The following is a 27,050-nucleotide window of genomic DNA, read 5'->3' on the forward strand; positions in this document are numbered from 1 at the left end:
ATCTTGGGTTCAAGGTTCCTTGGAAACGGAGAGGAATGAGTCGAAACTCTGTTTGTTATGTAAAATAAAGCAACAACAGCCCCCACTTTGCACCCAGCGCAGGAATTCAGCGCAATTAACTCTTGAGCGTCGCATGTAAATATGAAGGATTGGGGCTCCGCGGGCAGGCCGGCACTCACTCGCTCACACAGGGATCCTGGGCCTTTTGTTCTCCCGGGGCTTTGGCTGGCCGCCACTCTGCCTCAGTTGGCGGCACCTAGCTATAATTTTCTCACAATGGCTGGCGTGTGAGCCGTCCATCATTCCCCTCCCGTGTCTCCCTGTTTCTCCCGAGCAAGTAACCCCCCCACCTTCCAATCCACTGGCACCTCCAGAGCCTGGAGCAGATTCACGTTTACCCATTCCTGAGTGCTTGCCAAGTCCTTTCCTATCATTCTGTCATCTTGCACAACCAAACAAGCTGCCTGAGGATATTTATTAATTCCCTGTCTTCACACTTGGCTGAGCTTTGATCAAATGTTAAGTATCTAAAGGGATCATTTCTGGAGGGCTGCGAGATCTCTGCAAATTGTTTCCAGATCCAACTCTTTGGTTTGGTTTTTAGCATCTCACCTTCTACAACTTTCCTGAAATTTATACCAAGGTCTTCATTCTCTGTTTATTCTCTTCCCTGTTCCCTAAAACACCATGCATGTTTCCACTTTAACACCAATGACAGCATGGTGTTGGAAAAGGTGCAAAGGAGGACGTGATGGGATGGTTGCGGGGTGACACAAACCAACGCAGATTTAGCTGTTTGATCTGGATTGCATGATTCATTATTTGATGTTAGTCACATTGCTAAGCACACACGTGGTTTCGTCAGCCGTCTTTCACTTCCCTGCAGTTTAAAACTCTGGATTTGTAAATATTAGATTTCGTAGTCATGCTTTCAGTAAGTGCTTCAAGACATTTTGATTAATATTGGATAAAAAAGCAACACATTTTCCCAAAAGAGCACATCATTTAGGTCTGGATGGTTTAGGACGGTTCACAATACTTTGCCTCTCCTGGCAGCGCTGGGATGATGGGAGTCGAGGTGTCTGGTCTTAGAAATTGGGAATATATTTGGGATCTCTCCTGGAAAGGCTCAGCTGGATCTTCCGTCTTTTTGCTCTTTTCCCTGTGCGTTGAACATTACCTGGAAACAGTCCAAGCGTTGTTCCCGTTGGTCGAATCTGCTCATAAAGAACAATGTAGCTGCTGTGGTTGCTAGCTTGTTCCTTTAGCAATTTGAACTTGGTACATTTCTTGTGCATTTTTGGAGGCTCTCTTCAAGCTTATTGTTGGAAATGATTTTACATAGCATGGAAAAGAAGAAAGTTCCCTTGGAGTGAAAGTCAAACATGTTAGACATTGGATTTCAATATGTCTCATTTACATGACATCACATGCACCTGTTTTGTCACAGCCATACGTCTCGTCTTGTGTTGTTTGGCCAATCAATAACTCCCGACCTCTGCTGTTGAAGGACCTTCTTGGTCTTTACACCACGACTCAAATAACTGCTTCTCTGAATGCGAAGGAGGCCGTGCAAGGGTTAATCCTAAAGGGAACCTTGTGTGACAGTTTGACTCTGACAAAGCCACAAGAGTTCAAATGCACTTTTGATTGGATTCCCATGTGACACCAAAAGTTGAAGGTTGACTGCTGGTATGAGACGTATCCATGTATACGTCGGTACCAAATTAAACCCCAAATCGTGATTATTTCCGATACTTAAACATCTTCTTTTGATGCTCAAACCCAACCAAATAGCAATCCTTCAAACATTTTCAATGGGTGTTTATTGTTGCTGCGCTTTCTAAAATGTTAAATATGTCTCTGCAAGATGTATAATTTAAGTGTAACCAGGCCTTGTCGGTTCATTATCGCCCACTTAGCGTTGCACGTGCTTAAGTTGACCTATTTGACGAGTGTGGAGTCAGAGCACTTTGTTCTTTGATTACCAAATGTGGCTTTAATGGCTTAGTCAAGATGATCTTTTAATTGAAAGCCAAGATATTGACCACTGAAACATTTAATTGTTCAGTTATTCAAGGTTTTCTCAGCCTGCTGGAATATTTCATGACGCTAACAGTAAATTAACCAGGGCCAGGAGGTTATTCCAGAGCGTATTGAAGGCAGGACACGGTCTGACGTTGACCAGAAAAAGGACTTGTCTCTCGAAAGGCATCGCTTGAGAGTTTCAGCATGTGGTTGTCACAGAGTAAGAAGGGAATGTGGATGCATGCGACAGCCTGAGATTATCTGCGAATGACTGATTTGGCATGCCTCCTCTGAAAACAGGATTACCCAAAGTTCATAAAACACGAAAGGTTATCAGGAACAAGAGCCCTCCAGCACCAGAAAAATGAGACTAAAACAACTTCACGGCTCCATCCCGGTGACTGAGCACCATCATTAACACGCCTGTGGTTTGCTGATATAATTGCGTTCTGTCAAGGTGCTGCACAAACATGTCACATAAATCCTGTATGTTTTATGGGCAAGGACGTAATCCCACATTTCAGCAAAGAGATTTAAACAAATCTGCTCGTCACAAAGAAACGTTTCTTCATTGTGTATTTCTCACTTATTGGAGAGGAGAACTTGACTGACAAGTATCGCACGTTGGACCTGCAGGGTTTAATACTCTTGTGCATGGATTCGGTTTACCAGGCTTTGCTGAAGTTATTGTTAGTCATGAAATTGTTCCAGCATGTAGCACCTCCTTAAACCACAAATTGGTGTTTTTACATTTCTGTTTGTGTAAGAGTCAAACAAACAAGATACGACATGTTAATTAGTCGAGTTTCAGAAGAGAGCCAGAGTGGCTGTTTCCCCATCTCTGCATGCCTTATGCTAAGCTAAGCTAATCTCCTACAGTCAAATCGTCCATCCCACATTACAAACACATAAAGGAATCCATCCAAAATTGTTGAACGTTTGCTTAAAGTATCTCAAGGGAACAAAACCTGCAATCTCATACTGTTATCTTTTATTGAAGGGCCCATGCCCCAAATTGTGAGATTGAAACCATTTGTAGCGTCATGTCGATCAAAAACTCGATCTTTGGACGTTTTTAACTCGATTCAGAATCTTAGAAATGAACGATTGATTGATACTGATAATTTGCAAACCACCTAAAGGAGTAAGGAAGTGAGGATGAAACCCACTTTCTTTGATTTCTGCTGAAAAGATTGACGGAACAAACATTAATTACAGCAAACAGAATTTAAAGAGTTTCAGTCTAATAATCTCAGCAACCTCCACTTGAAATGTTTCCCATGCTTTAGGAACGTTCTTCTGCAGATTTCAATAAATCTTCCGATCCAATCTCACAACCCGTCACCTATTTTTGCGCGTAAAAGCCGCCCGAACAGACAAAGAAGAGGAACGCTTGTTTAAAAAAAGAGAGGAACAGGAAAGGCAGGCGGCAGAGGATGGCAGACTGCAGATTTATCACCCCGGCGCAGGAGTGGAAAGAAGTGCAGCTCGTCTGGAGCGAGCTGGTTTCCACTTCACTTTAATTCAGTGTGAAGTGTCCGGGACACACGACTGTGGTTTGGGGAAGATGAATGGCTTTTTTTTTTTTTTTCCATCCAGACTGACACCTCTCTGTACTCTGATCCATAATAAATCCTCTCAGTTGTTTCCAGTCTTCTGTGTTTAATTTCTTGCATGTTAATTCAGGATTTTCAAGCTTCTGATAAACATCTTTTTATTTTCTTTTCCAGCTGCTGAAATAGTATTCTTTCAAACATCGCTGGAAGCCGTCAGCTTTTAATTTCAATCCCAGAAATATTAGTGACAGCTGCTGTGTCATGAGCTGTGCAAACTGCATCGCCTGCATGGTGAGTATTTCAGGAGATATCTGCCACCTAGTGGTACAGATGTGCACAGATGTTTTCCCACAGCTGCACAGGTTTTTTTTCTGCTCGCCTCAGTGATGACAGATACAGCATGCAAACCTTTTGCTACTGTTTGCACTGAACATGAATTTAGATATTTGACTAACAAATGAATCTGTTTGGACAGATTTTTATTTTGTCCCAATATTTCATGAAAAAATAGTTTTTTAACTTTACATTCTTAAACAACTTTTTTGGAAGACTTTTCCTTTTGTATTGGCCGTGCGTGTCCTGCACTAAATGGCACGTTTGATTAACGCTCAAAGACTTTGGCCCTCATACTCCGAGGTCATCGGCACATTAATGGCTGCTCTTTATTACCGTAGCCTGTTAACCTGAAGCGCCGCTTGCCGTCTAAGAAGAAGCCGAGGAAGCGGCATGAAAATGATTACACTGCAATTATATCGGCCACTTTGTTGCGACTCCACGCTGCCCAGCTGTCTGCCGCCTGCTGCCAAGAAATGGATTAGTTTCAGCGCTCCTCTATTAAGACTGTTAGACCGACAGCACGAGCTCAAATAAATGAATGAAAGCTGCAAGATTGGTGGGGGGGGGGGGGGGGGGGGGGGACAGAAATAGATTAATATTGTCAGGCTGCAGCGTGCGTCTTCATCCAGTCAGAGCTGGAAAACTGGCAGCACGGGGAGAGGAGATTCTCATTATCTGTGAAGAGCCAGAAGACTCACAGAAAGCTGTCAAACGTTCTCACACAGGGACAGGCCGACGTCAAACAGAGAGTGTTTTGTATCCCCGGAGGGCAGAAGCACAACCCAGGCGGTAATAAAAACTCAGGCAGACCGTGTTGGTCCTGTAAACGTAATCTGAAAAGTGTTAATTACAACCTGGCGCCTCTGTGAAGCTTGTGCGTGTGTGTGTGTGTGTGTGTGTGTGTGTGTGTGTGTGTGTGTGTGTGCTGGAAGTCAGCTGAGTCGTCAGCGGCGTCCTGATCTCCTTCCCCAAACAACACAGAACCCAGCCATGGCGACAGCCCTGGAAACGAGATTTTCCTCTGTGTTGACGCTCCCCGTTTGAATGGGCCGCTTTAAACAAATTAAGAGCCCGGTCGGATGCTGTGTTTTGTGTGGAGCCCTTTCTCTCCTCGGGGGTTAGGTGGTGGGGGGGGGGGGGGGGGTTTCGCAGCCAGAGATCCTGTGTTGTTTACTGTCATTCATGTGAAGGGTCGACGGTTTGTGTGTTTACCACACACAACTTCTCACAGATGACACTCAGTGAAAATGCTCTTTACACGGCAGCGCAGCCCACACAGCAGTGAGACGCCACGGCTGCAGACTGCAAACACTGATTAATTGACCTATTGTCAGAAAGTAAAGGGGAGTCCTTTTATTTTCTCAACCAAATGACCAAAAGACAAACGGTTTTAGAATCGCTTCAACCAAAACAAGCTGCAATGACTGCAACATACAAAAATGCACCAAAATAAAGTACTCAGATTGATATTTGAGGTGTCTGACAGTTTCACAGAGAGGATCCCTCAGAGTCAGACCTTAACGTTGAGGTAAGATCAACTTATTGAAAACCTAAATCACCATTATGTTGTCATCTTCAGAGCCTCCAGACTCTTTTCCCCTTTAAGAACACAACACTCAGAGGTTTCCTGACAGATTGCTTTGCCTTCTGCATTATCTTGTGTTTAATGAATACTAGATTGGATACACAAACAAACTAACCAATGATGGGCAGCGTAACATCAGTAACTCAGAAGTCCTGTTGGGTAAAATCTCCATTCTTTACTCTGCAGTTTGGTATCCTTGCAGAGAGCAATAAGAGATTAATCTATCTATTGATCTATTTTTAAATGCACAGTTTAAGTTTGATTCATCTAGGGGGATTCTTTCAATCTTTTTTTTCAGGTTAATATATATGTATGGGAGGAGGGGGGGGGGGGGGGGGGGCGTCGGTTTTGTGGTTAATTTGTAACAAATGTTTCATGTCATGTACGTCTTTGTAACCTGCTACTGGATGCTTTGAATTTCCCCCGGGATCACTAAAGTATCTATCTATCTATCTATCTATCTATCTATCTATCTGTCTTAATGGACCCCATAAAAGTCCTGTTCATTGCAAAGAAATCCACAGAAGCAGATCTTAAACTTTCTACTTGTTATTTGGATCCCAAACTATAAAAAAAAAAAACAGCACCAGTATATCGGGGAATTCCTCTCAAATCTGCAACTATTGGGAGAATTAGTATTCATATGAATTATTTTGATGCTCAAACTTTACCTTTCTTTTCTTTCAACTTCTCATACCAGAGGATTTGGTTCTTCCATTTGTCATAAATAAGTGCAAACTAAATGTCTTCGGACTGCTTTCCCAATATATAAAAAAAAGAGATCTTTTAAGATGTTTTCTTATAATGAACATGTTAAAGAGAAAGCAGATAATTGATGAATTGAAAGATGAATCAGTTGTGAGAAAAATCACAATTTATCCTCTTGTGTGTGATCTTGCAGAGCGTAGAGAACGGTCTTCATGTGCTCACTCTGCTGTTTCAGAAAAAGTCATCCGTCCTCTCCTCACTCAGGCTTAATTCAGAAAACCCCTCTTCCTCCGTCTGCCCGGCTCTGCGCGGTCCCCAGAGGGAACGGGGGGGGGGGGGGGGGTTTCAGTCAATGAGCCCCTCTTTTCAGATTTTTTGTTATTTTGTTATTGTGTAATGGCCTTCCGAGAGGTTGAAGGATGGCTCCTCTAACAGGTCTCCCTGAGGAGCTAGGCCCTACTATCTCGACATTAATCTACTGCTGTGAGACAGACACGCTTGTTTAGCTAGCACAAAGCCCGGTAAGCTGTTGTCTCTGAGAAAGAAGAAGAAGAAAAAAAAAAAAAAAGAAGCTGGCCGTCTCCAGAGCCACTGCAGGCTGCGAGGGAGGCTGGAGCCAGAGTAATGACCTGTGAAATTCACCGATAGACTTGTCCTGTTGCACACAGGTCCGCCGGCACCGGGGCCTTGTTCGCCGGCCTGCCCGCTGATTTATCAGCGCGCCTCCGCTGGGGGGCCACGGGGCTTTGTGGAGTTTTATGTGGGTCGACTAATGGACCCCAGTTTTGGGTGAAATTGATGCGGTGTTTGTCGGAGCCAAAGCTTGGAAACATCTGTGTGATTAAAACAGAAACAACCTGACAGACGAGACGCTTCAAACGGCTACATCTCACAGCCGCCTCATTTCATTAAAACAGTCAATATTTGAGCTCCCAGTGTATCACAGCATTGGCTTCAAATATTTACACTCGCTTTGTCCTGCGAAATAGTCAATATTTTCTCTCCTTCCTCAATCAGATTAGGGTGTGAGGGTGAAAGTAAAAGAGAGAGAGAGAGAGAGAGAGAGAGAGATGCCTTTGAAGGGTGGTATAAGCAGAGGAGCTGTGTCGTCTTCCCCAGAGCAGATTATATAAAGATCAGAAGGGCAAACTCCCCGCTGGCACCTTCTGTCTGCGAGATACAGTTTGACTTTGTTACCTCGGCTTCACAGCGGAGGGAGATTCCTCCTTATTCCTGCCCCCGTGGGTGTTAAAGAAGCCGCTCGCTGGAAGAGGAATCTGTTTAATGTCGAATACTGTTTTAGCACAAGAACTCCTCGGAGGCTTTGTCACACTTTTTCATTTTCTCTGCGTGCTTTACAGTTACTGTCTTATTGCTTAAACACTGGTGTTACCAAGGCAACAAACATGTCATGTGTCCAAACCTGAACCTGCAGAAAACAAGTTCTACAGCCGAATGAGTCGTTACACCTTAGCTTATCCAATATGCAACGCTTACATGTTGTGCACTTTAGCAATGTGCATAAATGCGAGTGTTTGAAAATGCAAAAAATTTGGAGCACATTGCAGAAAGTCGCGCTGAATGCCGTTGCTTTTTCAGACACTGGGTCAATCATTCATCATCGCAGCATCTCCAGTAATCGGTTTGTAGGGTCAGTCTGGGTCAAAGTTGTGATCTGCATTAATAAGAAACATGACTTTGAATTAAATCACAACGTTTTAAAGAGTTTCATTATCTTCACAGTTCTCTCAAAGGCTTCTGTTAAAATGTTTTGTTTGGAAGTGTTGGGCGTCATGCTGCATTATCTGTTCCATGAGAACATCAACATTTGTTGGTGGAGATTTATTTATTAGTTTCTGGAGAGGAAATGATAGAACCAGTTCTTCAGTGAGTTTCCCTTTAGAAAACGAAATACGGCGTCAGCGTACAAACAATCAGCAAGATGATTAAATATTTCTATAAAGTCATTTTAAATGTCTGTAAATGCTGCAGCAGGGTATAGGTGTCAGATGAGGCCACTAACAGCACCCTGCCATTTGTTTACATTTTGCCACAGTAAAGATTTGCAATGAGTGATACATTTGACTGTTGGTAGATAAAGGGGTGAGGATCATTTAGACAGGAAACACTTCTAAAACAGTACAGGACTTAGAGGTACTGCTTTGTCCACAGGGGGCCCAATTAGGGACATAAAATTAAAGTTCCTCACGGGAGCTTTAATTTGACACTTTTTGGTTTATATGTCGACTTTTCTGTGTTCAGGTCGACGCCTCAAGATTGACTTTGCTCGCTCACATTTTCCAGGTAGCTGATTGGCAGAGGAATAAGTGTTTCAGACACCAGATACCATGACTAATCAATAGGTTTTTCTCTCTCTGCCTGCTTGCCCTTCAGGTGTCCGTGAAATCCACAGGGAAGGAGGCGGAGCTCGTCCCGTGCAATAAAAGTAAAGTTGGAGGGAAAAGGTGACGGATGTGGAGGGCCTGTGCCAGCGAGAGAAAAAGCGAGAGTGGGACTGTCAGACATGTCGACTCCGGCGTAGTGATGGATGGAGAGTGAGGTAAGACAGATGACATCGTCTGTCTGAGGCCGTGTTGTCATAGTGGAGGATTGCCGCTTGTCTTAACCTCTCAATATCAGAGAGCAAACTGAAGTTTGTTTACACTGCTCCAGTGGAGTGATTTAGAGCGAGGGGGCTCAGGAGACGAGGGGTGGAGAAGGTATGCTCGCTGGAGGGCCGGATCAGGTTTCTAAACATTCCCTTTGAAATCGAATAGCGACCCATCCCAGGCGTTTAAAACTCAACAAGCCCCGCTCGGTTACAACCGCAAGATACGGAGGAGTCCCAACACAAATACCAACAGAGACAGTTAAATATCAGAATCAATAAAGGTCTTTAAATAGTTGTGTTAGTCAACATCCAGCCTGGATTCTGCCAACCATGAGTCAGAAAAAGCAAAAACAAGCTAACTGGGTGCCTCTACTCACTAAGGAAAAGTGTTGAAGCAAGACTTGAGAAAATATTCTTCAGTTTTGCATTTCAGTCAAAAAAAAAAAAAAAAAGAAATGTCAGAAATGATAAAAAAAAATATGTCACATCAAGTTTTCTTCACAATTTGAGCAGAAAGTCACCAGTCGAGAATAAAGTCGACATTTTGAGAATGAAGTCATAATTATGAAAAAGGTTTAAAAAAAATGTGTAGAAGTAAGTAGAAGTTTGAAAATATTACAACATGCACAGCTTTAAAATAAATGCAAAGGAGAAGTCTCCTGTCTGACAAGAATCAAGTCAGAATATAGAGAATAAAAGTCCAACCGACAAAGATGAAGTGATAACGTCCCAATTTTGGGGACAGAAATTGAAATTTTTGAGAACAAAGATGAATTTTAAGAATTATTGCCTGGTTTAAAAAGATTTTAAGTAGGTAGTTTTTTGGGGGGATTTTGAAAAGAAAGCCACCCTTTATGAATAAAGTAAAAAACTGCCAGGTTAAAAGTAAAACTAGTTTGAAGAAAGTCGTACAGTCACAGTTATTACCAAGAATAAGAAAGAATAAATCAACAGTGAAAGACGTTGAGAAGATGAGAAGATGAATGTTTGCTTTAGTCATCAAGTTCACAAAACATTAAAGTGGGGTGAATTTTTTTTTACATTTGGACTTCATTCTTAATATTTCAAAAATTAAAAAAATGCAAATACAAAAAAAACAAAAAAACACTAAAAAAATGAAAAAATTCTGCTCTGCCTGAATCGAATCTTCTGCAGGTTTGCAATGAGGCCATTACGCAACATAGAAAACATAAAATCAACATGTTTAAATCCACTTGTGTGTACTTTCCTGAACAGTAAACGCTCTTTTATCAGAGATTTTGAGCTTTTACTTCTTTATATTCTTCTATTCTGTCTGCAAAGACCTGCAAACAAAACAAGGTGCAAAATCATTTCTTTTCCTCCTCTTCATCTGGGTTTGTGTTTGCACGGTTTGTATCAGTTCTTCACTTTCAACGATGCATCATGGGGAAAAGAAAAATCGTATTTCTGGCTTTTAACCAGAGGCCGGAGTGAAACATAGAGCTGAATGATTTACTGCACCTTGTGTTGCTGAAACAATAAGACGTCCTGGTGGAAAAGCACAAAAACATCCCTGGAGAAGAACTGCTGAATGCGCTTCCAAAACAGCGTGGTCCAGGGCGTGTGTGTGTTTGTGTGTGTGTTTGTGTGTGTGTGTGTGTGTGTGTGTGTGTGTGTGTGTGTGTGTGTGTGTGTGTGTTATTGCGATGGAAGATGGATTAAAGTCCGGCTTATTCTGCCAGGAGTCAGGTGTGGGGGATCGGGGTAGGTGCATCGGGAAGGGTTTAGGCTCTCTTCCAACCCCGGTGTGAAGTCAGCGCTGGACCCGGTTTGCTGGGTGTGTGTGTGTGTGTGTGTGTGTGTGTGTGTGTGTGTGTGTGTGTGTGAGTGTTGAGCTTGGGGGTGTAGTATGGGGCTGGGATTACACTGTCACACTGTTCATACTGTTTATGCATACCAGGCCACTGTGAGTGCCTCTTTGTCGCGTAAGTGTTTACTTGAATGTATTTTGGGAGAATTCCGCATGACTGGGACGGGGATCTCTATAAATTATGGAATCGAGCGCTTTGTGTAATGATAACTTCTGTCAGTCCGTCAGGCCGCCTGACACTGTTTTTAAGAGTGTGTAAATACAGCGGGCTGGTGAGAGAGAGGGAGCGGGGTGTCTGGGTGCTGAAAGGTGCTGCAGACTCTCTTGTTCATTGAGTCTCCTCAGCGGAACGATAAGAACACTTTCTAATGAGTTTTTTTTACTCCACTCTGACACATTTATTAAAATGAAGAAAAAGCTGTTTAATTTACTAAACACTGCCATTAGTGGAAGAGAGAGAGACGGGCTGATTTATCTGGATGTTAAAAGCAGAAAGCGACCCATTATTGGATGCCTGTCTGACTTTTCCTTTTATTGCCACAGTGTGGAAAGTGGATCCTGTAGTGCATTAGATTAGAACATGTTTTCATTTGATGCATATTAAGATATAATCCCTGTAATGGTTCAAATGTGAAGTGTGTGAACTAACAGATTATTTCATTATGCTTCATTAAGACTCTTCAGCACCTTCGGGGGCTTCAGCCGTTAAGTACAACAGCACCATCTAGTGGCAGAGTCAGGTCACGTTGGAGAGTCTGAGTGAGTGACTTATTTATCTGTTGTATAAAAAGAAAAATGCTGCAATAATAATGCATTTTATTTTTAAAGCTTTTTTTTTAAGTACTCAGGCGCTTAACAAATCAGTGAAAACAAAACAACAAAAAAAGAATTAGCAGAGGATGAGAGTTGAGTTTGTTGGTGGTTGTAAGCAATGTTGAAGAGGTGAGTTTTTAGACGTTTCTTGAAGGTAGAAAGGGAGGGGGGGGGGTCTCTGATGCTCTTTGGGAGTGAGTTCCATAGGGTAGGAGCGGCAATGGAGAAGGCCCTGTCCCCCCAGGACAACATGGGGTTAAAAAATCAAATCCAGTCGTGACATTTTAGTAATGTCAGTAAATCTCTGATCAGCAGAAATCAGTGATTTGGTATTTCCATGTCCCATATTTGACATCTAAGCGCACTGTAGACAAGATGAATTGGGCTACACTTAAAGACACGTATCAGTGTCAGTTTGTTTTTTGAGTTTAAGATAAGATAATCCTTTATTTATCCCACAACAGAGAAATTTACAGTGTGTTTATCGACTCAAAAGTCTTGTATGTAAAACAGAGAAAACTCTGAATAATAACTGTTTTAATCAGACCTGATAAAGGTTCCAAAGGTTCACATTCAATGAGGATCGAACCAGGATGTGATCGGCATTCATACTTGATAAATAAATCACAAAAAGAAAAAAAGGAAGACCAAAAAGAAACACCAACGTCCGACAAAAGGTTGTACCATTTATTAGTCGATTTCGACATGTGGCCCAATACAAGGACTGATGACACCGTCTTACCCTGGAGGAGGGCTCATGATGTGTAATAAATAGATTGTAAAGAGGGAAAACGTTCTCTTGAGATGGTTAGTAGATCTAAAACAAAACTGGGAAACACATTTAGGCCAAGGTCATTTTTTCACCCCCCCGTCAGTTAAGAAAAGTAGAATCAATAAAAACCATAGTCTAATGCCGTAACCCATGGCGATGATCACCTCTGATGTCATTTGGAAGAGAAACATCCAAATCCTGTGCAGTTTTATCTGCAGCTCATTTAAGATGAGAAAGCACTTCTGTTGTTTTTGGCCAGTGCGAAATGGGAACTACCTTGAGAACTTTTTGTAAGGCGCATTGTTTCCATAAGGCATCAGGTGTTTGTCCGGCCCTTTGCATTCCTGTTTAGTCTACCGACGAGACTTTTTTTTTTTTTCCCGGGTCACAGCAACCCGGCTAAGAAAATAAAGATGGTCCGTCTCCGTGCTTTACTCTGGGGGGGGGGGGGGGCTCTCCCATTGAACGACCTGAAATTCTAGCTATCTTTGGGGTAATGCCTTTTTTTGTGTGTTTAGTCTCTGAGAAGAAGAAAGGCACAGGGGCAGACAGAAGAGTTCAGTACGAAGTGCTTGGTTGCTGAACTCCTCTCGTGGGAGCCGAAAGTAGCGCACATTGTTGCGGTTTCTTTTCCGTCACATCAGATAAAAAAAACATTTTTTTTCTCTCTTTATCTGGGAGGGCCAGGCCTGCAGCTCTTGTACCCATGCAGGCAGGCAGGTGGGTGGGTGGGTGGGTGGTTGGTGGTGAAATGAGACATCTGCAGCTGCTGCAAGCACAAAAAAAACAAACATGGCATTTTGTTTTGATACGCCCAAGCAGCATACAGAGTGACATCTGGAGTCTTGTGGTCAGTTACAAACAATGCCCAACGTTTTATTGTCAGGGCTTTGTCCACGCCCAACCCTTTCCCCACAATGACTTCAAAGCAGATGCCTGAAGCCAACGCAAAGGCTGATGGGACGCTTTGACGGCGAGGCATCAACAGGTATATCGTCTGAGAAGAGAAACGTTGCTGGTGAAAACCCTGGAGGTCAAAGTGATGCAAGGACAGGAGTCTTATCCTCATGATGGAAAAACCCAAGCGATATCGGGTCCTGTCCAAACGTGCTGAACTTTGCAATCCAATTGTTCTGTTGATATGTTGAGTAGGGTACTCATCAGTTAGAATCAATCAGTCTCTTTTAATTGAGTTTTTTCATGACACTAAAGAATCCGTTGCCTGGCTGCCGATCGAGTTGGTCGCTGGTAATTAAACAAGAAACGGAAGTCCAATACATTTCGAGCTATATAAAAAATACTATAAAGGACACAGTGATATATACCCTGGAGGGAGAGGTTTCCCAATCCCACGAGAAATGAATATGCAGCAGACGTAGGAAAAAGAGGTAGCTAACTTATCAATAAACAATACTATACCAAGAATAAAAAAAAACTGGTCTACATTAGCTATCGAGTGATTTGGATTAAAAACATTGACGCATTGTGAGCTAAATGTTTTCTACCGATTTAAAAACACACTAAACCAGTCCTTCCATATTTTCTTCATTAGATCACCTTTCAACAATAAAACACAATAGATGAACCGGAAGGAATGTATGAATGCTAGTTTATACTATAAAAATGTTTAATATGAAGAATCATTTACGATTCTCCAGGATGCCAGTGACGAAACAAATGTTGGACCCGCTGAAACCACAAAGAATTGTCTCTTTTGAGGCGAGCAGGTAGGACCCAAATGCAGATGGGTAGTGTCCTTCTTCTACAGCCACTTTGGGGGTAAAAGTATGCAGAAACGGGCAAATAAATTAACACAATCACGGATGTCCAGCCCATTCTCTTAACCTTCAAATAGCTATTTGACTGAAACGAGTCCAAGAGCAAAATTAACTTCCATTCCTTGACGCATTCCTCGGGAATTTTCCAGCAGAAGGTTTATCTAAAAAAAAAAAAAAACACCACTCTGTACGCTTCAAAGCCCATCTGGTTTGCAGTTTCAGTAATTACGAATGCTGAAGAATCCCACGCTGGTGGGCGACTCCTTGACTGTGACGGTAACCAGATTAGCGGTGACATCCGTGACAAACACGTGTTCAATCAGACTCCTTGTCGGCTTCCAGTCCTGGTTCTGGATCGCCCCTGCGCGATCCTGCCCGGTGTAGGAAGAATCCTGGTCCGAGTCCGAGCTGCTCTCGTCCTCGCCCGTGCTCATGTCGTTCATTTTGGCGTTCTTGCCGTCTTTGGAGGCCGATCTCTCCCGCTGGCTCTGGATCTCCGTGGTGGATTTCTGCAGGCCGCTCTTCTCCAGCTTGCCTTGGATTTCAGTCGTCTCTGTGACTTTGTCCGCTCCGGGCTGGTTCTTCCTGGTGGGTAATCGCCCAGGCGTCGCCGGACTTTTAGGAAGATTATACTCCTGATTTTGCGCTACGGTAGTCTTTCTTGCTGGATTTGTAGCATTTCTCAGACCTGATCCTGGAGTAGTTCCATTCCCAGGAGCATTGTTCCTTTGCACAAGCTTGTTCTGAAGGTTGAGAGGCTGAAGACCAGAACCTTGACTGGAATAGGCGGTCTTGGATGGTATGGACGCCATAGCTTTAGTATTGGGTATCCGCTGCAGTGTTGACACAGGGGTCTGCGGTTTCTTTTGTCCATTGGGGGAACTTAGAGTGTGCTGAGTGGTGCCTTGAATGGGGTGTTTGGAAGTATTTAAATTCAAAGCTGCTACCCCTTTTGATTTACTCGCAGCTGCTTTCAAATCCAGACTCGTCCCGCTGTTCACACCAGAGACAGACAGTTTACCCTCGCTGACATTCCTGCTCTGGCTTGATTTGTTCATGGAGGGGGAGGCGGCGGGTTGGACTGACCTCCCGGAAACCACAGAACTCTGCGAGCTTTTAACCGCCCCTCCCTGGGTCAGAGAGCCCCTGTTCTGACCAGCCGCTGTATCCCGAGGCGAGCCCCGATGGAACCCCATGAAGGTGAAGCTCGCCGGGTGAACGGGCTTCTTTATCACTCCTGGAAGATCAGAATCTTTAGACCCCTTCAGGGTTTTGCGCGCGCCCTTGCTCTGTTGGAATTCCTTCACGTCCGGTTTCTTGCTTCGTTTTTTGGGCGGCTCCTGTTTCGCCACCACAATCTGCGCCTTCTTCTGAGGGACGGGGTGGAGGTCTCGTGTTCTGCCGGTCGGGTTGGCCTGTTTCACATTGCTGCTGTCGTCGTCGTCGTCGTCCGAGGAGGAGTCTGAGGACGAGCAGGAGGATGAGGAGTCCGAGGAGGAGGAGGAGGCAGATGAAGAGCTGCTTGGCTTTGTATCCTCAGGCACATTTTCCTAAATTAAAGAACAAATATTAGACTTTATAAACCCAGAAACCAAAGAAAAACACTTTTGTTTTTTACTTACTACTATTTTCCGTGGCCTTCCTCTTGGTCTTTTCCCTTTCTTGCGAATCAGAAGCTCCTTTTCTTGCTCTCTGTGTAAGAAGAAAATGTCAACAAATGCTTACTGGGAAATTGAGCCTTTGACTATTAAAAAGATCCACATTATTCTAAAATCCTTCTTTTGTGGATTGGCTTGACTAAGTGTGTATTTGCCAGCGTTCAAACCATAAAATAGATGATAAATAAGGTACTCAACTAATAAAAGTAGAATCTAAAGTACGTTTACAAAAAAATGATTGATTACAATTGCTCCACACATTACCTGTCTGGACTTCTGTTGCAAACCAAACTGCCTCTCTGGGACAATAACAATGTAACTACCTGTAACGTGCGATAATTAGACCGAGATCTGACCTGTCTCAAATGTTTTCCATACTTCTGCTTATACTTTCTGAGGTGAAGTCCTTAAAATCCATTAATGTGAATACAACAGGTCCATAAATGCAGGTCAAACAACATTCACCAGCGTGTGCAAGTCACTTTAAATTGTTTCTTGATGTCTAAATAAAAAAAATAAAAAACAGGACACTCACTTCTTGTTGAATGCTGCCAACAGTCTCGGGTCCAGGATGTTTTCTTGGGGCTCCCAGCTGTTGTGTCTGAAAGAAACAAAATGAAAAGTGTCAATTATCATAGTGTCATGTAAAACTATGAATGTAGGCCGTCGTGCAAGGCGACATGTAAATTCTGTCCTAAGTGGTGGAGACGCTAAAAGTCAGATTCAGAGAAGTTGTCTAAACAGACAGTAACTGACTCATCAATGGAGGAAAGGTGTGTCATTCATGTCCGATCAAGTAAGCTCCAGAAAGCTGAAATCTGTTATTAAGCAAGAACACCTTATAGTGTAAGTATGCTATAAATAAGGGATGTTTCAAGCCAACTCATTTCCTGGTTGGTAAAACGGAAATATTATGTTTTTTAAACGACTATTCTTAAGGTAAGAAACACTCAGATAACAGCCAAAATGTATCACAACTTGTTCTAAATCGTCAGCTGGATAGATAATATCATTTGGTCTACTGAGTGAGGCTAATGTTAGCAACGCCAGCATTCGTCCCTCCCTGCAGGATAACATCGTCATGCCGGTGATAAATGTAATTATGCATTGGTCTGGTCGATATTCCCAGTTTAACCTGACCCAGCTTCACAGAACCTTTTAGATCAAAATACTGTCAAACCGCGTCGCCCCTCCATGATGCTATCTGTTTACTGTGCTTGTTTACATCTGGGTTGTAGATCCGGGAGAACAGGTCCATCTCCAGGAGCTACAACCCCGGCTATTGGACGGCGGCTGAGTTGCAGTTTGAGCGTAACATTTGACCGACACTGAAGCCCAGATTATGAATCATTCTGGTTGCGACGAGCGGTGCGATGACGTGGTCGACTGAACGAGCAAATTCCTGCTCTAAATTAAGACTCCTTTGCTTTAAATAGAACCGTACAATCCAAACGAATTACAGCAGGAGATGAGAAGTTAGCAAGCTTGTTAATTGCTCTTTCAAAATAAAAGACAACAAGACCAAAAAAAATAAATATTTCCAGACTAATAAAAGAGACGATGCATGAGAGAACGGGAAATTGAGACTTCACAACTCGCCTCCCACGGCCACCGAACCAGTTCTGTTTTTAGTCTTTGTGAACACGACAGGAAGGAAGAACTTTTTTTAGGTCATGAAAGAGCTCTGACATTTATGGGAAGTCGTGAAAATAACAAAAATAGTTCTTGGAATGACACGCCATGGGGGCATCTGCTGCTTTTTTAGCACCTGCACATTACCAACTTGCTTCATTTCAATCTGACCTTTTACATATTTTTGTCTTGATTTGAAATTGAAGCATCTGTGGAGTGTCCTGATGACTGGGCGTAAACATGTGATAACTTGTATTCATGCAGGGGAATAAGAACTTGTTTTGCGCCACAAACAAACTGAAAAATGGATCCACTTTGTCTCCTCTCAGAGTGATCTGAACCACATGCATGTGTAACAGCCTTTCCCCTCATCACTTGTTGTTGAATGGCCCATTCTGATCAGCAGTCCCCGGTGAAATAATCAACCCCCACCCCTTCCCCTTGCACACACACACATTAACACACACAAAGGATGTGGGTCTAACAGAAAGCCATGGAGCTGGCAGGCAACAGTGTGCATTGATGGTGGATTACAGCAACAATGTGGAGTGAACAGAAAAGGCCAAGTGACAAGAAATGAAGGCAGAGTGGAGCTCTTACAAGCAGCAGAGGGAAAGCGTCGCAAAATCACCATTTGTAATTGAGTAATACATCTAACCAGTGGAGTAGTGCAGCGTATACACACTTCTAAATCTTCTCTGATTCACACCAATTAATTATTGACAATATTTTGTAGCATGCTGCAAGGATGGTGAAGGGAGGACCCTCCCTACTCTGTCTCTAGGCTGGTATGCTTTAACTAAATATGCAAGAGTAGTCTTAAAAAACACTGTTTTTAACACAGGCCACTTAAAAGAAACATTTTGGGGAAAAATGAAGAGTATACCACAGCTTCTAACCTTCTATAAAGTGATTATAAATTAAATATTTAACACATTTTGAATTTGGCCGCTTGTTTTGTTAGTCATACACAAAACAACTTTAATAAATCGGATAAAAAAAAATACATAAACGTCACGATAACTAAAAAAAAAAAAAAAAAAGGAGGTTTAGTACAAATGGAAAATAGCTGATTTAGCATATTTTAATTAGCTTTCCGCTAACTTCCCAAATTGGAGTTGTTATGAACAAAAGGAGAGAAACTGTAAAGGCTGTTAGCTGAAATGCGACAGAAACAAAATGTTAGCACATCCCGCCACATTTGTTGTTCAGTCGGTGTTTTGTGAAGAAGTGAGTAAGGTTACAGCAACAGTTTAAGTTGAAGCAACAAGCGACACGTTGTTGTTGTTGTTTTCATTGTTCCGGGCAGCAGCACCACTTGTACTCACTTGGATGACCATCCTCTCCACTTCACCAGAAACTCCAACTTCCCCTGAGAGAAAACCAACAAAGAAGAAGGTTTATAGAAAAGCCGCTTTGCTTGCAGAATAAAACGAGGTGACGAAAGTTTGAACGTTTTCACGGCTCGTACCTTTTTCAGTCGTTTATTTAAAATGCATTCCGCATCAAAAACCTGCTCCCCCACCGCGCTCAGCTCCTCCATGTCTGCCTTCTTCGCCCCGAGTAAGAATCCCTTTATCAAAAAGACAAGAGGCGCTGCCAGCCAATCAGAATTCACCTCGTGCGGGACCGGAAGTTGAAGACTTGGCCTTCACAGTAAGAGTCTAGTAGTGAAAGCGCTGTCAAATACTCGGTGAGGAGTTGGTTTTTGTGGAAAAGTAAGACATTGATGTTGGGCTTCATTTAGTAGCCTAATTGAAAATCATAATGTTGAGCTATTTGTTTGTCCACCATCTTTATTGACAGACTCAGGAGTCCATTTGAAAACAGATTTAAAAAACAAAACAAGAAGAAAAACACAATGTAAAGGTAAAAAGCAACAAACAAACAGCAAGGTTAAAGTGATAAAAAAAAATGTGTTTATTGATTAAAATGTATTTTAAATGAAGTCACTCATTATTAGGGCTTCATAAAAATACTCACAACTGCAAGTAGGTTTTTTTTGTAGGATCTGAATCCATTGGTCAAAGCATAGCACACCACAAATGTTATTTAATACATTTGTTAAATAAAAAAACACTACTTTTTATTAGGGACAATACAAACGGTAAAATGTTGTGATACCTTTTTTTTTTACGTGAAAATAGAAATGGTAAACATTTTTGATTTTATTATTTCAAGTAGGCCTAACGTTTTATCTCCATTACAAGTTAGACTTTAAATAAATGCAATTAAAATGCATGGCTAGAGTGAGAAAAACTTAATTTAGATCAACAGGCATTACTTTATTCTGAAAGCCACAGCCGGAAGTTCAGTACCATGGTGCTTAACTTGACGCTTTTACTCGACGAGAGGCGGGCAATTGTGAATGGGGTTGCTGAAATATGTCCCTCAGCAGCCACCGTCCTCTAAGCGTTACATGTTTATTTGTTGCACTTCATATTTTCAGTCAGTGGTTGTAACCTGATTATAACCTGAAAGAAGAGACATCAAAATAATTACAACCATGGGATAAAGTCATCACATTTCCACTCAAATAAGACTTAAAAAAAACACACATTAGAGTAGAGACTAATGCATTTAATGTTTTTATTTTATATATACATTTTCTTAAAGTAGGCTTGGCTATTTCCTGCTGGACTTTTTATTCTAATTAGCCTATTTGTGCCATACTTCCTGTTTTTCTTGTTACACAGGAGGCCTAATTAAGTTTGCATGAGATATAATTATATAATTACAAATAAGTAGTTACATCTTTTACTTTTTATCATAGACGCTCATATTCAGGAAAGTCATATTCAGGAACGTCATCGATCACATAAACATAAGGGTATAGGATTTTCAAAATAAGAATTTTCTTTGAAACAATTAATTACAACATGTACAATGTGATCCCTCTTTATTGTAAGGCCTACTTGTGTGTTCTGTTCATTTGTGTCCAGTGTTTTTTTCTTTTTTGGTTCCTCGTGCTCTTCACACGGGCGTTCATTTCCTCACACACAGCTGTGTCTTGATCTCACACTGAAGTGTTCATTTGCAAAGATTAGAATGAACTTTGTTGTGTAGTTTCGTTTTCTGGAAGATGTTTTGAACTCCCCGATCTGAAAACAGAAACAAAGAATTAAAACATCTGAAAGTCATAAAAACAAGTTAAATAATGTATAAATATGAATATACATAACACTCCCTTAAAAAAATAACTTTAATTTCCCAGTCCTACAAGTCAACCTCCCAGTTTAAAGAGAGTTCCCCAGTCTTTACCTTTGACTCCTGCGTTTCTTCTTCAGTATGTTGTGAGACACCATGGCTATAAAAACTACAACAAGAAATCCACCCACTGCCGACAGCCCGGTGAAGACTTTCTCCAGATAATTCACAGGTTCACCTGAAACCAAACCAAAAAACACAAAGAAAAAACGTTGCTATTATAAGTAAATGTCTTTTTCCTAGGTTTGGTTTATTTCTCTGTTTCAGCGTCCTACAGTCATCTGAGCTGATAGGGAATATCTTTAAAGGACCATTATGATATTTTCTCTCAATTTGCTTCTCTCCCCTTAAAAATATTTGAATTATTTGACTATAAATGAGTTCTGCCCTTACTAAGGAACTAAATGATATAAAAATAAATAGGACATAATCAGTAAAGAGATAAGACCTACCTACCGCTTTGACCACAGGAAACACCTATAATGAAAGTTCCTCACAGCTACTTTTCCACTTGGCCTCAGATCTGCAGACCTCCTTTCTTTCACCTTTTTCAAACTTACATCTGATCTGGGTGTATGTTGTCGGAAATGATGGATGAATGGCCTATAATAACGAAGGAGCAGGTGCTGAAGCGACACACTTTTCTCACCCTCGGGGAGAGCGCCTCATTAGTCTGAGGTATAAAAACTCACCCGGTTTAGGACTGGTAACCAGCATGTGTTTGGTGACGTCCAGGTGGCCGTCGTTGACCTCGGGCCGGATGTTCAGGATGTGGCACATCAGGGCGTAGATGTTCACCGTCTCAAAGGGCCCCACCTCCAGGTTCTTGTGAAACGCCGGACCCGCCGCCCTGAAGAACGCCTTCATGTCCAGCTCCTGGTTGTCGAAGCCGTGCTCGCCTTTGTTAAACTGAACCGGAAAATACTGCACGGGACACAAAGAACAGACGGACAACTTCACTTTAAGATGGTGCAAAAGAAGATAAAAAATAAACAGGAATATGCATTCACAAAGGAAAATGCACAAGTGGAATGAAACAATCAAACAATGACACTTGTGAAAGACACCTTACATGGAAGTTAAAAACATCTGCAAAGGCGTCCTGCAAAATTGAACCTAGTTTGTTAGATACAAATACATTGTACCATTTTTATAAGCAAATTAGAGTTAAAAAAAAAAACAGGACCTTATCAGCAAAAGAACTCACATATTATTGCTTTCTCTTCTTTCGTCAGCAGAGGGCGATATTGGCCAAGCAACAAAAAAAAGCTTTCACAAAGGAGAGTTATATCCTCTTCTCTATTTGTGATGTCTTCCAACCAATGAAAATGGTTAAATAAGATTAGAATTTGAATCTCTATTTTAAGATTTTCAAAAAGAGACATGAATCCCTTCGGTAATGTCTGGTAAATATTGTGCTTGTGACAGATTTGTCGATATTGTAGGACGGCTGGTTATCTCTTTTTTTAGTTGTTAAGTAACACTCTCGGCAAGCTTATCCCTCCCTGAGATCAAACTGAAATTGGCCATAAAGGGAGTGAACAAAGAGTCAGATAATACATAGGATCACGGCCGCTGTTAACCTATAGACTTTAGATTACCCGTTTCATCATCAGAGGAGCCACAGGGCTGATTATTTCCCCCTCACATTTCGGCATTTCGAAGCCATTTCATGATTGAATTACTTTAGTCTTTTGAAATAAATTCAGATTTAATGGCTCTCAGCGCTGACTGACACATTCAGTTGCAAAGTTAGTGCACGGTGGAACGACTGAGCGGAGCGCGGAGCCAAGTGAAAATGCTAATTTTTTTGAATTTCTGAGGCATGAATAGCTTCATGAAGCATTCGAGAGCCCTGCATGTCATCAGCCGGGCCTGGATTATCCCGAGGACATGCAAATGCACTTGATTAAAATTGTAATGTACTAAGATTAGAATATGACTGGTTCAAAAGAGTCCAGTTTCACCATTTGCAGTGAGCAAAATACAACTGGTGATTTAAGTATTCTTGTAGTCAGGACTGGGGGTGGGGTGGGGGGGGGATTGTATAAACCAGGTGGTGTGTAAAGACCTTTCACCATCATTTTTCTTTTGTGAGTACGTCAGGACTATTCAGTTAATCCCATTCATTCAGTTGAATAGGCCATAATAACCACATTGATTACTAACTGGGATTAAGAAGTTACCAAACCATTACAGCAACAAGTGTGATTGTTGCAGAAGCTCTTCCCAACGCAATGTTTGCACGTTGGGGAGCGGCTCTCTGCAGCTTGGCATGTCGATGGGGCACAAATGGCGACCTGAGGTAACTGTTAACTTTAAAGGGTAAATCAATAGGACTTGCAGTTGGGGTAGAAAACTGCTGCTGCACATCTCTCTATGCTTTCCCAATGTTCCAGCATGTTTCATTCATGACCAAAACCAAGTGAGTGACATCAGAGAAAACATCTGGTATGTTAAGAACATCACTACAGATGGGTTCGCATTGGAGCTGACTGAAAGCCCGGTAAGCGCCTTGGGTTCTTGGCTCAAGTTGTATCGCTTTACTATGTTTCTCTCATCTCAAGAATTGGCTGTTCATTAGGGGTCAGCCCTATGTTCCCACAGCCCAATGGTCCCACAGCCCTATGTTCCCACATTTCTAAGATTGTTAGGGTTAGGGTTAGGGGTTAATTGGGTGTAATTGGCTACCAAATTGGGAGAAAGGGGGATAATATCTGATTCAAATTTATGAAAAAGGAAATGTGGGAACATAGGGCTGTGGGAACATAGGCACGCTCCCATTTATTAAACTATCAGAGAAGAAAATTTGACTCCATCCACCCACCCCGTTGATGACATATCCTGAGTCAGCCCATAAAACGATGGGGAGGATACGATCATTCTTGGCAAAGTGGAAACGCTCTGGCATCTCTTCCTTCTTGTACACATGGAGGTGTGGATGGGAACCCTTCAAGGCGTTGTAAACCTTCTCCAGCTTCCCCGGCTTGGGCAGCAGCATCCCAGAAGGGCCAAAGTCCACCAGGTGAAAGGCCAGGTCGCCGAAAGAGAAGCCGGGTATATTGAACAGGGTGATTTCTTCCACCAGGCCGTTGCGGTACACCGAAGTCATGCCGTGGTCCGCCGTGATGATGATGTTCAGGCGGTCGCTCAGCCCGTGTCGCTCGGCCGAGTGTCGGATGTATCCCACCGTGCGGTCCACTTGCCTCACCATCTCCCGACGTTCCGGAGAGTCGGGGCCGTATCTGTGACCCGTGCCGTCTGGCTCGCCAAAGTACAGGGATACAAAGTCCAGATTCTGGTCTCTGAACCAGCCCATGACCTTGTCAGAATTCATCCTCCATGCAGTCTCGTTTTTGTAGTTGTAGAGCAAGGGCTCCACTTCCCGCACCACGGCAACCTGTCCCTGGTAACTGGAAGCTGTGCCAGGGAAATGAAGGGAGCCAGCTTTTAGCCCCTGGAAGGGTAGAAAAAGAGACACGTAAATATGCATCTAGTTCTGACTCCAGACTCCCAGAATGCAGCAGCTTTGTCAGTGGCCCTATGTTTTAAAACATGATGTTCTACATATATCCCCCTGGTGGGCAGTTTTACACATGCAAAACTCATCAGAAAAGTAAATAGTAGTAATTATATGACATTCTGTTAAACTTTATATACAGCTTGCTAAGAAATACTTTACATTGCAAGAGTTTAAGAAGTCCACCAAATTCAACAAATGAGATTTTGATAAATGGTGGTTGGCTAGCTGTTTTGCAATCGGCTTCAAAATGACACTTTCTCATTCTTCACTACTGAACCAACCAATCAGGAAGATATTCTTATTATGTTAACTTCCATTCAACAGCAAAATTAACAATATTAAGACAGAGGAGAGGGTCCAGAGGTGAAGCTTGAAGACTACCTATAGTGTCGTATTTTGAAGCCTGAGACCCATGGACTGTGCATTAAGATGGACAAATTCTGAGTGATGTCACCCATTGGTTTTCCTAAGGGTTATTTGGAAGCCCATCCATGGCTGTCACCACTTTATAATCGCTCTCTCAAACTAACTTTTAGTCACCTAGAAACGGGCAAAGAGCTGGCGCTGAGGTGGACTTTAAGCCTCTTGACAAACGGCTAAGACACGTCCATAATTATGCTTATCATTCATGAAATAAAAAACTGATGAGTTATACAAATATTCCCCCGTTACAGTCTATGCAGAAAATTAAAAGTGCTATTCTAACCAGGCTGTAAGCATGTTTATTTTTGTAGTCAAAATTGATATTTTAATATGGGATGTGTATGGGACTTATGTGTCTTTTGGAGCCTCAAGTGGACACTCCAGGTACTGCAGTGTTTTTGCACTTCAGCTTCATTTTTCAACATCAGAGGTTGCCACTTGATTAGGCCACTGACAAAGCTGCCAAATGTAATATTTGGTTGTGGGAACTGGCTGTATAACAGAACAAGTTATGAACATTTTTACCAGCATGCCAAAGGTTGATCCATTCATATTTCAGAGCGACATAAAGGGAAACATAATCAGAATTTCAAAGATGTTTCTTTAATCCACAGCTCAACATTTTAAGCAGCCTTTCACCAGCTGTCATTTGCATGCAGTCAACATCCACACCCTCGACATAATTTGCAATATAACTGCGATGATCTGGGCCTGAAATTATTCATCAGGCCATCTGAGGTGTTTTAGTCAAGAGAAATTGTTTCTTGCGCTGCAAACAGCCACACAGTCTCTCACAGAGATAAGCTGGAAATGGTTTCTGCACAGACCTGTTTCTGCGCTGTGATCCAGATAGGCAGACTGCCATTGTCCCACCACTCATTCACAAACTGAGTCTGATAGTACGGCTTCGTCTGAGTGGTGGTTGTGTTGAACCACATGTTGTGGATTACCCCGTGGTTCTCAATGTAGCGGCCTACAGAAGAGAATCACTGTCAGTCTTGCGTGCACTCATTATTCAGAGCGTGACACATTCACATTAAAAATTCTATCAACTTAACGGGGCTGAGTGGCATGAAGCTTTTTTGGACAAGGTCTTATGACCAACTTCGGAGATTAGAGGAATTTAATTTCAAGGAAGTTAAATTTCCTTTAGCTGGCGCTGATGATTTGAGAGTCAAAATAAGAAAAGGGGAGCACAGAATTCTTTCCCTCAGTCATCCAAGTATAATTATCTTACTCAGCTATAAAAGCTGTTGGACCCTGGGACATTCAATTACAACTAATTCCTTTTTCCCTTGGCTTTTTTTTTCCAATCCCGAGCTAAACCCAGAGCTGGTTCCCACTCTGCCATGATATGCAGATCCCCCTTGCCAACTGGGAGCACCGTTGTAGAAAATGAAACACTTTACCTGTCAAGAGGGTGAAGTGTGAAGGGCTGGTGATGGTGAGGTAAGGAGGTGTGACATACAGAGCTTTCACTCCGTCCCCGGCCATTTTGTCGAGGTGCGGCGTGTCCACGTCGCGGTCGTAATCCCAGCGGAAGCCGTCGAAGGAGATCAGCAGCACCTTCTGTCTCGTCTGTTTGTTCGCGGGGGCTCCGAGGACGCACAGGGCCCAGAGGAGGCTCAGACCGGCGGTCCACAACATGGTGAAAAACAGCCACTTCACAGGTCTTGAACTGAATCTATCCTCGAGCTTGAAGCGCTTATTTGTAAGAGGATCCGCCTCCTTTGAGTCTCACCTGAGGACTCCAAAGACAACAGCCCCTGAGCAAAGTTTCTCCAACTTATCTTATCTCACAGATTGGACAGACATTATCTGAGCACTTTCAACCTGGTGATGTTTATGAGCCACTTTTTTTTTTACAGATGGGACTTGTGTTAACAGTGAGTTTCATTCCCCCCCCCCCCATGTTTTGCTCTTGAGGACTGGCAGTAAAAGCAGATTAATCTCCCCGGGCATCCCGGCTGTTTGTTTCCCTTTTAACTCGCTTGTTGATGCTGTCTTTCTGTTTGTCTGCGCGCCCGTCTGTGCTTCGGAGTTTCCTGTATATCATTGACAATGAGGGAATGGCACTTTGATGGCTTTCACCTTGAGTTGGGATGGCGCATGATTGATCTGACACCGGGAAAATGAAGAGGAAAATGAGAGTACATATCTCTTCGTCAACTAGCAGTGGTCTCTGGGGGGGGGGGGGGGGGGGGGGAGAAACGACTCTAATAGACATATTCATTTTAATAACCCTAATGTGTGTTTTAGCCCCGGGATATTTTTAAAAGATCTACATTGATTCCTGCAATGGACAAACTATTCCAACTGCCCCCCCCCACCCCCTCCCCTCCCTCAGTGTTTCAACTCAGATCATACTCCGCTCAGCCACACATTATATATCACTTTCATTGTGATGTAATCTTATCAACGTCCATCAAATTGCGAGACAAGGTAACTCTTCAAATTGGTTCTTTATTGTGTGTGTCCTTGGCAGAGGTTCAAGGGAATCGTCCAATCTTTATGGAGATAAGGGATAACATTCATCAGCTTTCATTTACCTCATTCATATTCATTAGCTCTCTCGTATTAACTCTATAC

At 42.5% G+C, this 27,050-nt stretch overlaps 2 protein-coding genes across 2 annotated transcripts; both read right to left on the reverse strand.

Annotated features, from left to right (window-relative positions):
• Positions 1-12,141: 12,141 nt before the first annotated feature.
• cbx2 (chromobox homolog 2 (Drosophila Pc class)) lies at positions 12,142-18,917 on the reverse strand. Its single transcript, XM_061065899.1, has 5 exons — positions 18,780-18,917; positions 18,637-18,680; positions 16,212-16,277; positions 15,641-15,710; positions 12,142-15,568 (listed from the first exon to the last, which is right to left on the reverse strand). Exons 1-5 carry the CDS (start codon positions 18,849-18,851, stop codon positions 14,237-14,239), a joined length of 1,584 nt encoding a protein of 527 aa, XP_060921882.1. The 5' UTR covers positions 18,852-18,917; the 3' UTR covers positions 12,142-14,236.
• A 1,280-nt stretch (positions 18,918-20,197) lies between these two features.
• Positions 20,198-26,204, reverse strand: LOC132953885 (ectonucleotide pyrophosphatase/phosphodiesterase family member 7-like). Its single transcript, XM_061026235.1, has 6 exons — positions 25,871-26,204; positions 25,289-25,434; positions 23,343-23,972; positions 21,208-21,439; positions 20,570-20,693; positions 20,198-20,409 (listed from the first exon to the last, which is right to left on the reverse strand). Exons 1-6 carry the CDS (start codon positions 26,106-26,108, stop codon positions 20,352-20,354), a joined length of 1,428 nt encoding a protein of 475 aa, XP_060882218.1. The 5' UTR covers positions 26,109-26,204; the 3' UTR covers positions 20,198-20,351.
• Positions 26,205-27,050: the final 846 nt, after the last annotated feature.

The sequence above is a fragment of the Labrus mixtus genome, chromosome 20, assembly GCF_963584025.1.
Source record: "Labrus mixtus chromosome 20, fLabMix1.1, whole genome shotgun sequence".
Lineage (NCBI taxonomy): Eukaryota > Metazoa > Chordata > Actinopteri > Labriformes > Labridae > Labrus > Labrus mixtus.